The 17,338-nt window shown below is 39.2% G+C and overlaps 1 protein-coding gene across 1 annotated transcript in view; it reads left to right on the forward strand.

Annotated features, from left to right (window-relative positions):
• The window catches only part of LOC130921276 (sodium- and chloride-dependent GABA transporter 2-like), a 93,890-nt gene extending 77,843 nt beyond the window's left edge, over positions 1-16,047 (forward strand). The window contains exon 15 of the mRNA XM_057844962.1: positions 14,723-16,047. Within this exon, the coding sequence (XP_057700945.1) occupies positions 14,723-14,872 (150 nt within the window). The 3' untranslated portion in view covers positions 14,873-16,047. The remainder of the gene's footprint in view (positions 1-14,722) is intronic.
• Positions 16,048-17,338: the final 1,291 nt, after the last annotated feature.

Raw genomic sequence — 17,338 nt, forward strand, 5'->3', positions numbered from 1 at the left:
AGGACTCGAACTCAAGTCAACTAAAGTCACAAATTTAACGACTTGCAACTCCACTCGGGCTTGAAGGTAAAAACTGCAGACTGACTAGGTCAGGCACGGGGGGTCCAACTCGACTCGACTGAGACCAGCTGAGTTGGAAAACTCAGAGCATACATCATGTCTAGTTCTTCAACAGTTCTCTACTTTACTTTTAGAATTACATTCAAAATGCAGAAACGCCAAATGCAAGCCATTCGACTCCACAATTAGCGACAAAGAAGGCATCGTGTCGAACATTCTCCGCTATGGCCAAGTAAGGTACTACTAAGTGAGCAAGATAGGAAGCTGCTCAATCATGTAGTATTTTCCAGGTAATAAAAAAACTTTCAACTCCTAGCAAATTTACTCTTAAGTTCATTGTTCCAAAAATCAAGTAGTTCATGATGCTTTTCTCCCAATTGTTGCTCCCAATATTGCAATTTCATTTGTACGTATTTGTCCAAAGAACCCAAGCCTTTCAGAACTTGGGCCATAAAGGTACAATAGTGGTAATATTAAGTGGATTAGTAAGTAAAACCACAACTAAATACCGTAACCTACTACAGGGCTTCAAACTAACATTTTTTACTAGTAGCCCAGTGGCCCCTAACTTCAAACTTCAGGGGCTTACACTGTAAATGGACATGCAAAGTTTTCCTCCAATTTTAACTGATAAATACCTTCATCATAAATGCATAAAACTACAACTTATCAATCTACAGTGGTATGAAAAAGTATCTGAACCTTTTGGAATTTCTAACATTTCTGCATAAAATCACCATTAAATGTGATCTGATCTTTGTCAGAATCACACAGTTGAAAAACCAATGTCTGCTTTAACTAAAACCACCCAAACATTTATAGGTTTTCACATTCTAATAGTATGCAAACAATGACAGAAGGGGGAAAAATAGGTAAGTGAACCATCACATTTAATATTTTGTGGCTCCCCTCTTTGGCAGCAATAACTTCAACCAGACGCTTCCTGCAGCTGCCGATCAGGACTAATCTTGGCCCATTCTTCTCTACAAAACTGCTGTAGATCAGTCCGATTCTTGGGATGTCTGGCATGAATCGCTGTCTTTAGGTCATGCGACAGCATCTCAATAGTGTTCAAGTCTGGACTTTGACTTGGCCATTCCAGAAAGTGTATTTTGTTCTTCTGAAACCATTCAGAAGTTTTTTTTACGTCTCTGTTTTGGATCATTGTCTTGTTGCAGCATCCCTCCTCTTTTTAGCTTCAACTGTCTGACAGACAGCCTCGGGTTTTCCTCCAAAACATCTTGAGAAACCTTTGAATTCATTCTTCCATTAATGATTGCATGTTGTCCAGGCCCTGAGGTAGCAAAACAGCCCCAAATCATGATGCTCCCTCCACCATACTTCACAGTGGGGATGAGGTGTTGAAGTTGGTGAGCTGTTCCATTTTTCCACCACACATGACGATGTGTGTTACTCCCAAACAATTCAACTTTTTTTTTTTAATCAGTCTTAATCAGTCCACAAAATTCTGCAAACATTAAACAAGCAGCAATGTTTTTTTTAGACAGCAGTGGAATCCTCTGTGAAGTCCTCCCATGAACACCATTCTTGGCCATAGTTTTACATATAGCCGATGTGTGCACAGAGATATTGGACTATTCCAGTGATTTCTGTAAGTCTTCAGCAGACACGCTAGGGTTCTTTTTTTACCTCTCTGAGTATTCTGCGCTGATCTCTTGGCGTCTTCTTTGGAGGACGGCCACTCCTTGGGAGAGAAGCAACAGTTCCAAACTCTCTCCATTAGTAGACAACTTCTCTGACTGTCGACTGATAAACATCCAGGCTTTTAGAGATGGTTTTGTATCCTTTCCCAGCTTTATACAAATCAACAATCCTTGATCGCAGACAGCTCTTTTGGCAGAGCCATGATGCACATCAGACAATGCTTCTCATCAAGACATTTCTTACCAGGTGTGTGTTTTGTAGTGCCCAGGGCAGGTTTAAACCTCTCATCGGTGATTGGGCACAGACGAGACCTGACTTAAATTGTTTGGTAAAAATTGGTTTCAATTGCTCTTTAAGTCTCCTTAGACAGAGGGTTCACTTACTTATTTTTCCCCCTTCTGTCATTGTTTGCATGCTATGCTCATTAGAATATGAAAACCTATAACTGTTTGTGTGGTTTTAGTTAAAGCAGACATTGTTTTTACATCTGTGTGATATTGACAAAGTTCAGATCACATTTGATGGTGATTTTATGCAGAAATGTGAGAAATTCCAAAAGGTTAAGATACTTTTTCATAGCACTGTATATTTTATTCTCTATCAGTTTTGATATCAACCAGTATACTGCTTAGAAATTAGGTTAGAATTTTGTTCTATTTCTGTTGCTGTCACCTGGCACTACAACCAATCAGCAACAAATTTATTGATCGACAAATCACCTGCGAGGACACTGGCCAACCCGGAAATTGACACCCACACGCGATACTTAGTCAACATGGAGGATGATTTCCGGGACATTAATAATTAAAAAAAAAAAAAAACAGCAGAATGGGAAGTTGTTGCCGCTTAGAAAAGACCGGAAAATTTAAAATCGAGCGATGACGCACAGGTAGAGGGCAGTGCAGGTCGCTTGCCACTGCAGTCGCATCATGCCCCTTGTGTTGGCTTTCAGCTTTAATGGCGATGACTTTCACATTTCGCCATTGCTCATCGTCTCCTGTGTGTTGAGCCCCTGAATCGGAATTATTCTCCCCGTAAGCCTCCTTTGAAACAGTGCCGGCAGGTTTGTTGGAAAGAAATTAGTCACTTATTGTCGTTTTCGCCATTGTTTTGCCGCTACCCCAATTTTAACCCTCGCCACACATTACCCTCGTCTACCTTCTTTTTCTTCTGTTGTATTTTTTTTAATAGTTGGTGACGAAAACAACAATGATCAAATGAAAAAAAATGGAGTGCAGATTAGGAGTGGGAACCTCTTGGTACTTCACGATATGATACGATTTGCGATACAAAGCTCACGATAACGATTATCTGACGATGTGGTGATACAACGATTATCGATACATTTGTAGAATATCCTAGAATGATTTTCTGAGCAACAACTAATAAACAGAAAAACAAGCTCCTGCTATGAATGGAGTGAGTTTATCACTAGTAGACGTCCAATCCATTTGAAGTGGGAGGGATGGCAGCGAATTCATTCGCCACTTCAAATGGATAGAACGTCTATGGCTGTCAGTGGCAGCCAATGCCAGGCAATGATTAATTAAAGTAATTTGGGGCCATTTAAGGTCATTTACCTGTTGAACTTCAGTTACTTCCTGTTGATTTTGGAGTATTCTATGGGTCACTTCCTGTTGATTTTGAGTTACAGAACAGGACGTGACCTGGGAATCACCCAAATGAATAGGCAGTGACTCAAACTCAACAGGAAATGACCTATAAATGCCCTAAAATGAACCGCAAGTAAATGCCCTGAAAACCCCCATTCTAAAACAATTGGGCGTCGTGCACCGTCAATGCAGCCTTAGAGTTAACTGAGAAACTATTATGATAGAAGATTTTGGTAGCAACTTGTTGGTTCCTTTTTATTTTTATTTTTTTAAACATTGACACCTTTTAAAAACGATATCTCGATTCTTGGCAGGAGCATATCGATAACCTTTTGGGTTACAAAGTATTACGATATATCACCATTTCGATATTTTGTCACACCCCTAGTGCAGATACTTATTGACTTACCCTCATATATTATCATTAGGAGCTGCTAATAATGCTCTCAAAAGCGCTTCATTGTGCTTTCCCCCTCCTCCAAGCATGAGTTAAATTTTGGTGATGCGTGAGCCATGACACTGTTGATGGCCGCGAGTTGCCAGGAGCTGTGTTTTTTCCCCCTATATATTGAGGCCGGTTACAGGGTGTTTAGGCATTTTTTCACCTAGCGAAACCTGGCACTTTTGAATGAAAATCAACTGCAGTTCAATATCACGTCATTGGCAACAGAATAAACTAATTTACAAGCTCGTCCACGAACACAAACTTTTGTTTTTCGAACTCATTCAAGTACAATACTGCCTGGCGTCCATGCGGAAAGCCTTAACCGACTATGAGATACAAGAGTGACCCCATCAGAATGTGTTCGGCCTGGAGAGAACATGCTGTTTTCCTTCAAGGAGTGCAGGAAAACTATAATGTGGGTCAGCAACCCCTACACTTCAAGAATGCAGTGCAGTAATAGGTTGTGATAAATCGTAACAGGAAAAAAAAAATTACAAAAACTTAACACCTGCGTTTTGGGCTTACGGGTGGTTCGTAAATACTCAAGGAGGTTCAGACATATAGCTTAAATTGGCACCTTGCCTGACTAAGTCAATCAAAGAGGCTTACCAAACAAAACTTACAGGTGAGAAGTTGCAGGTGTGAACTGCTATGGAATGTGTATGTTGCTACAGGCAAGTGTCTTAATAACACTTTATTACTATACAACTATAGATATGCTGCAATTCAAATAAATATCCTGCAATTCTGTCAGATAATGCTCAATTTCTCCCAGAAAATGATTGCAATTACAAATGTTTTGGTAGTTACTATATCTTCATTTATTTTGCATGCAATGAAATAACACAAAAGAGAATGATTTTATTTATTTATTTATTTATTTATTTTTTACACAAAACTCAAAAAATGGGCCGGACAAAAGTATTGGCACCCTTAGACAAATCATGTGATGCTTCTCTAATTTGTGTAATTAACAGCACCTGTTACATACCTGTGGTACATGGTGGTGGAGGTGGTGGCAATAACTAAATCACACTTGCAGCCAGTTAAAATGGATTAAAGTTGACTCAACCTCTGTCCTGTGTCCTTGTGTGTACCACATTGAGCATGGAGAAAAGAAACAAGACCAAAGAACTGTCTGAAGACTTGCGAAGCAAAATTGTGAGGAAGCATGGGCAATCTCAAGGCTACAAGTCCATCTCCAAAGACCTGAATGTTCCTGTGTCTACTGTGCGCAGTGTCATCAATAAGTGCAAAGCCCATGGCACTGTAGTTAACCTCCCTAGATGTGGACGGAAAAGAAAAACTGACGAAAGATTTCAACTAAAGATTGTGCAGATAGTGGAGAAAGCCAAAAACAGACAGAAGTAGATGGAAGACAGAATTAGAGCTTTAATGGGGAAAGGCATCAACATAGAGTTTACAGGGGGGAAAAAACGAGGCCTTCAAAGAAAAGAACACGGTCCCCACAGTCAAACATGGCTGAGGTTCCCTGATGTTTCTCTGGCACTAGACTGCTTGACTGTGTGCATGGCATATTGAAGTCTGAAGACTACCAACAAATTTTGCAGCATAATGTAGGGCCCAGTGTAAGAAAGCTGGGTCTCCCTCAGAGGTCATGGTTCTTCCAGCAGGACAATGACTCAAAACACACTTCAAAAAGAGAAGTTTGAGAGAAAGCACTGGAGAATTCTAAAGTGGCCAGCATTGAGTCCAAACCTGAATCCCATAGAACACCTGTGGAGAGATTTGAAAATAGCAGTTTGGAGAAGGCACCCTTCAAATCTCAGAGACCTGGAGCAGTTTGCCAAAGAATAATGGTCTAAAATTCAGGCAGAGCATTGTAAGAATCTCATTATTGGATTCCAGAAGTGGTTGTTTGCAGTTATTTTGTCTAAAGGTTGTGCTACCAAGTATTAGGCTGAGGGTGCCAATACTTTTGTCCGTCACATTTTTGGAGTTTTGTGTAAAATGATAATGATTTTTGTCATTCTCTTTTGTGTTTTTTCATTGCAATCAAAATCAATGAAGATATTACTACCAAAGCATGTGTAATTGCAATCGTTTCTGGGAGAGATTGAGCATTATCTGACAGAATTGCAGGGGTGCCAATACTTTTGGCCAGCACTGTAAGTTTGAAAGGTACGGTGGCCCTGAAGTGCAAAACACAACAGCAAATCAAAAAACACAACGGCAATTTCAAAAGCACAACAGCAAATAACATGGCAAAAGAAATAAAAACTCTGCATCAGGAGTCTGAATGTTGAGAACATAAACTGTAAACTGTGAAAATCACTTAAAATCACAGCCCTACATCATATTTATTTTACGTACACATTTACAAGAGTCGGGAACAAGAAAAAAGATGAAAAGTTCACACATTAATTTGCACGTTCTGATGAATCACAAACTTGTGTTGATTCCTAGATCGATGAGGAAATGGATTTACAGTTTATTTAAAAAAATGTCTACATTGCACTTTCTTTCATGATGATCAGATAAACTGATAATGGAATGGAAAGAGCAAGTTGTTTTATAACAAATTTGGGCATATGTATATAAAAACACTGGCTGCAAGTGTTATTTAGTTATTGCAACCACCTGTTACGTGCCACAGGTAAGTAACAGGCACTGTTAATTATACAAATTAGAGAAGCATCATGATTTTTCAAAGGGTGCCAATAGTTTTGTCCGGCCCATTTTTGGAGTTTTGTGTAAAATGATAATGATTACATTTTTTTTTAAAATTCTCTTTTGTGTTTTTTTTATTGCAAGCAAAATAAATGAAGATATTACTACCAATGCATTTGTAATTGCCATCATTTTCTGGGAGAAATTCAGCAATATCTGACAGAATTGCAGGGGTGCCAATACTTTTGGCCAGCACTGCATATCCATCTAAATTTCTGTGTAAGGTGAAACGGGGTTTACCCGCAACATGGTTTTCAGACATAGAGAGATGTACCGGGAATTACCCTGGTTGGACACTTTCAGACTTGTCCCGTGTTGGCAACTCGGAGCTCTTTGCAGGGAAGGCGGAGGAAGGCATTTTATAACCCGTTACATAGCTTTTGGTTGTCGTCGGCAACAAAATAAAACACACATTTCCAACGCTGAACAATGGACTGTCTGTTCCTCGGCTCTAAGATCCAGTAGCAATTTAATTTCGTTTTGTTTCCAGTATAATTTTGCTATCTTTCCAGTTTTCCATGTTGATAACTGCGATGTTTGTTTACCGCTTTACGTCTTACTGCGAAGAAAGGATGGAATGTGTGCCCGCCATGATATTAACGTCATCAGCGTTGCACTGTGACCCGGGAATTAAACGGCTTCTTTCACTCATGCTGTTTCCCGGGTAAGTCCCGGACATTATGGTAGGATGCGACCCGGTTAATGTCTGTGTCAGTTGAACTGCGAAATTGCTTTCCGACTTAAAGGCTAGCCGTTTAAATGCCGGAATTTAACCAGAGTTCAGCGTATGTTTGAAAGGTGTTATAGGTAGAAGTCAGCATTAATAAAGTATTTAATTGGGTCAAAGAAGTTTGAATTAAAAAAAAAAAAAAAATTTTTTTAAAAGCTAATTAATAAGGTCTAATAAGTTCGTAATTTTTTATGCTAGGAATTTAGTGGACGCTAGACAGAACTGAAGCCGGTGCTGCACAAGACACCGTTGTCTGCCAGCCACATTGCATAAATGTTCACGGCCGGCTGTTTGTCAAATCTAGACAAAGCCCAAGTAAAATAAAAGACATAAACATGCGAAAGAGGATGTATTTGGGGAATCGTGGACTGCAACCCGGCGGCACAACTCGACGGCAAATTCAGTAAATGTGGAAGCTGCAATTGTGCCAGACGGAAAGCCACTGATGGGGGGGGGCAGTGCCCACCCACGGACACGCTCTGCCCACCCAAAGAAAACTGGACGTAGTACTAATGGCAGTCTGGCCACTGCGTATGGTATCCCATTCATATAGTATTGATGTGTATTAAGTTTTAACCTTTGCGTTACTTCCGCTTCCAATTAAAAAAAAAAAAAAAGAAATAAACTTGGTTTTGTTCCTCGGGGGCGCTACACACATTTAGGCATATTTTGAATTTTTTTTTGTTTTGTTTACATTTTATCAAAGTTTTCACCAGTGTTCACCTGGCTGTTGAGTTTGGTGAGTTTTGAAGCATTCTGAGGGGGTCAAAGTAGGAATTTGTCTTTACACGGTATCAAAGATTGCACCCATCTTGACCTGCCTGCCGATTTTGGTCCATTTTGAAGCATTGTAAGGGGGTCAAATTAAGCTCAAAGTGGCTGCGGAACAAAGAATAACTAATAATAATAATAATAATAATGATAAAACCGAGGAACCATAATAGGTTACCTAAAAAAAACCTTGTCACCTGCATGTCCATACTGTTCAGTTATGGATGTGTTCTAAGCCAAATAAAATCAAATCAACTTTTATTTGTTTAGACCAAAGCACAACAACATATCTCAAGGAGAAAACAAAACATGTTTTAAGGTGCAGTAGCCCTACGCTGGATTTGGACCTACTTGAGCATTGTAGCTTTTTTTTTTTTTTTTTTTTTTTTTTTTTTTTTTTTTAAAAACCCTCCCCACACACTCATTTATGAATTGCAAATGTGTTCCATTTCCAATGCCTATTTCAATACATACGCACCATGAAGAGCAAAAGTGAAGTTCCAATTTTCTAGAGATGCAACAAAATGAAAATTATTGTCCAAAATAAATGAAGAATAATGAGGAAACCAAGGGAAAACTGCTCAAACTAAGTAAATAATGAATGATAAGGAACTGAAACCTAATCAAACTGTAGTAAAAGCTGAACAGTTTCTCTGTGTGTGCATACACACTTACTGTACACACACTCAGGTGTAAAATAAACACCCAAAACTTGGTTTCATAGCTACTTTGGGGTTAGAATATTCATGATCATATTAAAGTTTCAATGCTGTTATGAAAAGCTGTTATGAAAAGAGTTTTGTAAATGTCAAGTTCAAACTTGTCTATTGAACTCATCTTATGAGCAAAGCGTGTGCTATTCTCGCAAAATCCGGCCGCACCTCTCTTTGTGCTCACAATAAAAATATTGGACAAATGCACGCAGGGGGTGAGAACGAGAGAGCAGAAGAGTCAGTTGGGGAATGTACTGAACAGGTGCTCCACCACACCCTGCCCGTCAATGTACAGCATTTCATTTGATAAACAACATTTGTTTTTCTGCTTTTCCAATCAAAAATGTTGTGTGCTTTGTCAGCTTGACTGTGGCATTTTTTTTTTACCCAGATAACTGTGAAACTGTTAATTAAAAAAATAGAAACATGATATTTTTGTAAGAACCTTATTTCAAGTGGTTTCACACAACTGCGTAAAGTAACTATTAAGTTATGTAGTTGAATGAAAAATGCCTCAGTGATTTAGGTAAAACTTAATAAAGTACTTGAACAAGTTAAGCAATTCCTATTCAGACCTTTTACATGCAAAATGTGTAACAACCTTTTGTTTTCTTACAATAGGAGTGTTAATTTGAAATAGTGATTGTAGTGTTGTTAATATTCTGGATGAGTCGGAGACACTAGTGCAGAACATGGGCCTAACTGGCAATTATACCCTACTGTTGCTTCGCAAGAGGTACCTGAGGGACATTGCATCTCTTAATTAAAGTGCGTATGACACCAAAAAGCATGTTTATTTCATTTGTCAGGCGGTGTTTTATGCTCCTGAATGAAATGGACCGCTTGGATGTGTGTGGAAGTGATCGTTTTATTTATTCAATTTTTGAATTCCGCGTCATGAAAATGAGTGACTACCGGTTCCAGTGTCAGGTTTAGGACGAATGCTAATGTGACGTCACCCGGATCAGCATCTCACAATACAGCATTGCTTTGAAGCATGCAGATTGACTGCGGATTCATCTGATTTTGCAGATTAATTCGTTTATTTATCGCATCAAGCCAGCCAAACGGCTGCAGGCTTTTGTAGCCCCACCAGGGAGAGGCATGTGAGCCTTTTTGGATTTCAGAAAGTTCCCGTTCACCCCGATATCGGCCAAAACAAGTGTGCGACAACTGTGGGACCATTGGACTTACGAGGAAGTGAGTAAACATCGTGTTTTGTAATATGTCAATTTCTGGGATCATGGCACACGTTTCAATACAGAGGTGGCTTGCATTTTGTGGCTGACATGCTCCGTATCCACTCGGCCGACAACCGGCGGCTTGTCACACCCCCCCGCCCCCACCAAGAGAGCTCCATACACTGCTTATTACCCTCTTCGTGTGCCCTGTGTTCTGTCAAATTTTCCACCCCATCAGAAATGTGCAAATTTGTGTTAAAAATGGCCGCGAATACAGCGATTACAAAGTGAACACTACAAAATTTCTTTAAATAAAGGAATATTTACTTACGGTTGATCATGGACAGACATGTAGGAAAGGTCTCCTTAGACACATCCTGCCTTGTTGCTGCACACAACAACTGCACACTGCTCTCTCACTGTTTACATCTTCGCCGTGTTTTTAAGCATTAATTTACGCCATATTCGTGTTGACCATGTGGTAGCTTTGCGCTCCTCCGACGTCGGCCGGTTTGTCCAGCGGTCATTTTCCAGCTGCTTCCCCGGCAAACAACCTCTCCTGCCCGCAGCAGGGAAACGAGTCCGACGAGCTGTAACTTGCTCGCCGCTGTGCTGGTTGCCGATCGGCGAAGACAATTGACAACCCCGCCGCCGTGTGGCATGATCTCGGGTAGTTATGAGTGATTTTTCGCTTTCTAAAGCCAAGAATAGACTTTGAAACATCACTCGGTTCGCGTTAGCATGTCGGCTAGGTGTCACGCCTACTGGTTTGTTTACGCTCTCCGAAGCCGGGGCAGGGAAATGACAAAAGCCGAACTAACTCTGGTGGGATAAAATATAGTTTGGGAGGTGCAAGAAGTGGACAGTTTTGACCATTATGGAGTAATTTTGCCATGTACTGAATAAATGCATTTTTAATATTTCATATTCCATTTAGCACAAGACTGCTATTTGTCATGACCATACCATTTATTTAGCAATTGGGGAAATATAGTACTTCGATAAAAAGAATATCCTGTAAAAATATTGGAGTAGAGAGACTGAAACAATGACATTTTGTGGCTCCCTTTGTCGCATTTTCCTCGTTCTGAATAATTCCCCCTCAGTGGGCTAATTTGTAAATCAGATGAAACCATGACCCTGCCGGCGTCATTCTCCTGTTGACGCTAGAGCCCTATAATGGTAGGCGTGGCTAAAGGGCAGAATAAAAGACTAATTTCTGTTCATCTGCGCTTTGCCAAATTGTTGTATGTAGTTGAATCGTCTCAAAATATGATTCTAATTTATATATTAACGCTATTGAAGACTTTTTTTTTCATCCTGTCATAGGCACTTTAAGTAAGCACAGAAGTCAGACTCACTATTATGTGTTTTTTCAACCGAACACACTCCAGCTATTTACAGACAACACTACTTATAGTCAAGGTGGCACTTCACCCACAAGTCTTTGCGCCAGCTTTGTTTCCTGACACGTGCACTTAAATTAATACATTTAACTCTGCCAGGCGTGTCTGTGTTCAACTCGCTTAATTGACACTGCGCCAACAGAGATCTTGATATTGCTAGTGTTAAAACGACACCCAAATCAACACCAATCAACTGAAAAATAATTGAAACCAAAAAATCAACTCCGTAGACTTTGCTGTGTACAGCAACCTCAGAGGGACAAAAGTCATACAATTTGTGCAATCATGTTACATGTATATTAAGCAATGCCATAGACTTCATAATGTATTGATGGGACACGGAGCATGGGGCCGATTCATAGGGGGCCTATCTCCGTCAAGGCTGACCGAGTGAAAACACAGACAAAGAGCGTTTTCCGTTTTCAAATTCTTATGAATAAATGCTTAAATCCCTGTATTCTTTATAGAAATGGACGTAAAACAGTCTCGATTCTTGGTTAATAGCCAAAAAAAAAGAACGGGCAGTTAGCATTTATTTTATGTAAGTATTGCGAAGCATAATGACAACGCTGTAGCGAGTAATTTCTCCCATTAATTCTTTTCACAACATTTCAAAATGCATGCATGGTACAAAAATATAATATATAATGAAATATATTTCCTATACTTTTTCAACCTAAATCCGGTGTTAGATAGCTGCATGTGACCGACTGCTGGTAAATGAAGCAGAGTGTGGAACGGCCCCCTTCGGGAAGGCGTGACGCAGTGAATAGGGAATGTGTCACGTCAATATATTATGAAGTCTAAGGCAATACTTTTTCATCAATACAACACTAGGTTCATTCATTTGTAAAAACACAAAGCTTATATGCATGTACAATGAAAAACACCTTTTTAAGCATTTTATTTAATTTAATCACGTTGCATACTGTCATGTATGCAAAAATTAGGACACCCCATTACATATTCAGTTCTTTATTAATAAATGTTCACACATCAATGTCTGATCTTGTTTTTCTTTATCTCTGGAAAAGAAAGTGATTTCATTGCAAGTAAACAACAAAAATTAACATCGTTTAACTCATTAAACCAAATTTATCAACAAAAATGCATATTCTAACTGAGGAAAAAGTTAGAACACCCTATCACCTCATTGCTAATGTTACTCCCTTTGGCTGAAATAACTTCAGTGAGACGCTTTTTGTAGCCAACTACGAGTCTTTGACATCGGTCTGAAGAAAGTTTGCCCCTCTCCTCAACGCAAAATACTTTCAGCTGTGACTTTTAGTGGTTTTATTGTTACCTTAACTTATCAAGACTGGCGAACAGAGGTTCTGTGTTTTGACCAAATTTACCAAATGCATTCAATTAGACACATATAAAAACAAGTAAATGATGTAAGTAAGAAAAAAAGGTTGTTTTTTTGTCACCATAACTCACTGGCAAATGGAGCTCAGATGAGACAGCAGGAGACATATTCCGGTCATATCGTCTAGCCAGTCCACTCACACGCACACAAGGCTCATATTTTTCTATGATTTCTTTCTTCATTTCAATGGTACGGATCTTTTATTTTTTTTCACCACTACTGCCACCTTTTTGGAACACATGATGATTTATCTCCCAAGAAAATCCGACATGCTGCCGTCTTGCGGGAAAACAATGAAATTGCGACGCTGTAGTAAATTGTCGTATCTCGATCATGTCGTCCTATGTGGAGAAATATAGTGCTAAATCAACGCCAAAAGTATTGTAATCTGAAAAAAAGAAACGAAATGTCGTACCCACGTTTCCTGAAGGCAGCATCATTTGGGGTTGCTTTGATAGGCTCTTTCACAAGCCAACACGCCTCTCGTCAAGGCCACGGTCCCCCGCCTCCCATTAAAACTAAAGATGCACCGATACCGGAAGGGGGGGCCGATCTGGCCCGAAATGGTGGTATCTGCGACTATCAACAAAGAGGGCACCGATACCCTTTACTGGTCCAGTATTATAACATTTTTCCGCAGCCTTTTTTTTCTCCTGATGCTCACTACACTCTGTCTCTTTGTTATGTGATGACATGTGATCGCTTTGCATGCCATCAGCTATCGCTATTGACCTGCTCCAGACCAATGAGAGGCCAGTAGCCGCTCTTAACCAATCACGGGGCAGCTTTTTCATATGTAGGAAAAACAAACTACAAGAGTAAAATGTCGGCGGTTTGGACATATTTCAGTTTATAATCTCCGTCGAGTACAATAACTGCATCCAGCATTTGCGGCCTGAAAGTTTCGAGAGGTGGAGTTAAATCGTTCAGTTTCAATAACTATAATCTGATAAAACATTTGAAGACAAATGATGAACGAAAACAAAGAGTCTTTTACTGAAAGAAATGCTGCAGTAATTTGAGACGTGTTTCCAAAGTAGAGTCGCCACCTTTCAGACTAGGGACTCACTCCACCCTCCTGCCCAAAACCGTGCAGGGGACGATTAAAAGGGACATCCCCAAACTCCTAAAATGCATAGAAATGTATCTATTCCGTATTGGTTCAATACAGAACACAATTTTTAATTCCCAATGTGGAACGATTCCGTATTTCAAAGGACAGGTGGCAAGCCTATTCAAAAGTGCTGTAGAAGTAAGCTAAGCTAAGTGGCTAAGTGTATGTTGCAGCTGGTGCACAGAGAGGGAGGCTAATAGAGAGACGGGATGCTGTGGTCAATTATTGTTACTTATAATTTCATGAAAGCTGCACTGTTTGGCCTTTGAGAGCCAAAACTCAGGGTTTAAAAAAGTTCATTCAGTTCATTCATTGTATTTTTACTTTTTCACTGTGGGGCTGCAATTATACATGTTTTAATTTTAAAAATTTAGCACTATTTTGGCCTTTGAGAGCCAAAGGTTTATTTAACTATTGTCACCCATACCAGGTATGCAATAAAAAGTCTACTGGATTCACTTTGTGTGTGTGTATATATATATATATATATATATATATATATCATTTCAAAGAAGTGGTATCGGAATCGGCCGATACTGCACAGCCAGGTATCGGTATCGGGGCCCAAAAATGGTATCCGTGCAACACTAATTAAAACACGACCAAAATTTTTCAAACTGAAAAAAAAAAAGATCTAAAAAGTGAGAAAAATATTTTGAATGTGAAGAAATAATTTGAAAATGAAAAAGAAGATCTGAGAGTGAAAAAAAGATTTGCAATTGAAAAAATAAGATCTGAAAGTGAAAAAAAATCTTTGAACCGGAAAATATCAACTTTGTAACTGAACAAACAAAACATTTTTTTTTTTTCGCTTTTGAAAGATTTTGAATAAAAAAACATTCAGTTTTATTTTTTTTTCAATTGTTTCTTTTTGTCAAACTACAATACTTTAGGCATTAATTTAGTAACATAGAGAAATGCATGTATGTTTTTGTTTCTAATCCTTGGCGACGTCTCTTCGCAGAATCTCAAACAGCTTTGTCGTCCAGAAAACAAGTCCCTCGACTCTGCAAAGCAACCTGAGCAATGCCCACTGAACCCCAACAAAGCTCTCGCTCCTGCTGCCAATGAGTGCAAGGGAAGCGGTGGAGTTGAAATGGAGGCGCAAGTATGAGACCATGAACATTTTAAAGTTTTGCAAGCTGTGTGGTTTTAAGTTCTTGTGCCACTAGATGAGACGTCTCTTAATATGTCTCCAGTTATTACTTAGTGGTTATTGCATTTCAATAGATACAGTTCACTTTAATCATTTTCATTTGTCAGTTTGCCAACAAGCAGGTGGGAACATTTTCGGTGTGAGCATCGTGGTGCTGCTGTAATGTTTTCATAAGAATTTATAACGAAACCAAAATCTAAACACAATATCATGTTTAACAGGAATACGACACATCATATATACCTTTGTAAGCTCTAGTGCAGCTGTGCAAACTCTAAAATACTAGATTTTGCAACAAATCACTATTTTGCCTGTTTTATGGCAGTTTATGACATGAATAGAAAATATTTTGGCTCATTTAACTAACTCCTAAATTGTGTTTTTACTACTTCATTTTCACTCAACATTTAACAATTCATGTGATAACAGGCTTAACTCCACAATGACGGTTTTGTTTATCCAGCACATGTCATCCCTGCCATTGTGTTCTTTTAAAGCAGGGATGTCCACATTTTTTTCTCTGAGAGCTGCTTCGCAAAAATTTGCAAGGGCCGAAGTGAAATCGTTCCACTTCATTTGTTAAACAGAGGATCGGAATCGGATGTAAAAAAAAAAAAAAAAAAGACTGGGTTTTTAAGATATATTGGTATTTATTTTTTCAAGTTTTAATTCATTGGTTGCTATTGACAGTGATACACAATCCATTTTGACTAGGACTCAATTTGGATTGGATGTCTATCGTCAACAGTGGCAGTGAAACATGCTCAGTCAATGCTACTGACGGACAAAGTAACAGCAATAAAGTTAAAAAGAATTGCAATTAAGATTGCCTCAATTAATCAGATTGAATTATTTTTTATGTAAGTTTATTTATGTGAAACAAAATAAATTCTACATGGTTTCCTACATTGATTTCAACATGTCGTCACAGTGGGGTGCTGAGGGTGCTGCAGCGCCCCTTGGTGTTGTTGTGTTTTGGTGGATTATTAGTTAAAGTGTGTCACAAAAGTGAGTACAGCCCTTGCATTTCTGCAGATAATTAAAGTATATCTTTTCATGGGACAACACTGACAAAATGACACTTTGACACAATGAAAAGTAGTCTGTGTGCAGCCTATATAATAGAGTTAATTTATTTTCCTCTCAAAATAACTCAAAATATAGCCATTAATATTTAAACCTCTGGCAACACAAGTGAGTACACCCCTTTGAAAAAGCGTACATCCATATGTCCAAATTGAGTACTGCTTGTCATTTTCCCTCAAAAATGTCATGTGACTGGTTACAGGAGTGTTGTTAGCATTGCTGCAGAGATTGAAGAGGTGGAGGGTCAATTTGGTGTGCTTGGCTGTCAGACCAGGAGGAAGCCTCTTCTGAAGACGGTGCACAAGAAAGCCCGCAAACAGTTTGCTGAAGACATGTAAACAAAGCACATGGATTACTGGAACCATGTCCTATGGTCTGATGAGATGGGCGGGCTTTCTTGTGTACTGTCTTCAGTTTGATGTAGAGTGCGGCGTATGGTCTGAGCACTAACAGGCTGACCCCCACCTCCTCAATCTCTGCAGCAATGCTGACAGCACTCCTGTAACAAGTCACATGACATTTTGGAGGTAAAGTGACAAGCAGTCGCAATTTGAACATTTAGGGATGTAAGTTTTTTCAAAGGGGTGTACTCACTTTTGTTGCCAGGGGTTTAGATATTAATGGCTATATTTTGAGGGGAAAATAAATTAACTCTATTATATAAGCTGCACACAGACTACGTTTCATTGTGTCAAAGTGTCATTTTGTCAGTGTTGTCCCATGTACTCACTTTTGTGATTCACTGTATTTTGAAAAAAAAATTTTTTTTGTCAATAACATAGTCACCACCTGACACCTTGCTTGCTACCGGGTGGCGTTGGAAAAGACGCTATTGGAATGGAAAAGTTAACTTGACGGAGGATGTGTTGACATAGCGCAAAAACGAACACCAATTTCTTTACAAAAACTGCAAAATTTTCTAAAATTGAATTCGAAGTCGAAAATGAAGATGATGATGGTCGTTTATAATAGTGCCCAGCGAGGAAAGGTTCGTTGCAGATTTAGACCGTTGAGAACTTCAAATAGATACGACACGTTTGCATTGTAGCCATATTTTTGTTTGTTGTTGCTGTTGAGCTGCAGCCATGCAGAGCAATGTTGGATATTCGTGTGCAATCTATTTTAGTGTTGTAAAACTGATGCTTTTTGGACCTTTAAGTTTTCAAATGTGTGTGTCATTGCGCCATCTAGCTGCGGGGATTTGCATTATAATACACAGGCGCTTTTATTTCCAATGCAAAAACTCCACCACACACTGTAGGTGAAATAGAACGTTGTCTTTGTAGTAGTCTAGTAGTTGTACGTAAACTATCCAGCATGCACGTGTAGCTACTGCCA

The sequence above is a fragment of the Corythoichthys intestinalis genome, chromosome 9, assembly GCF_030265065.1.
Source record: "Corythoichthys intestinalis isolate RoL2023-P3 chromosome 9, ASM3026506v1, whole genome shotgun sequence".
NCBI lineage: Eukaryota > Metazoa > Chordata > Actinopteri > Syngnathiformes > Syngnathidae > Corythoichthys > Corythoichthys intestinalis.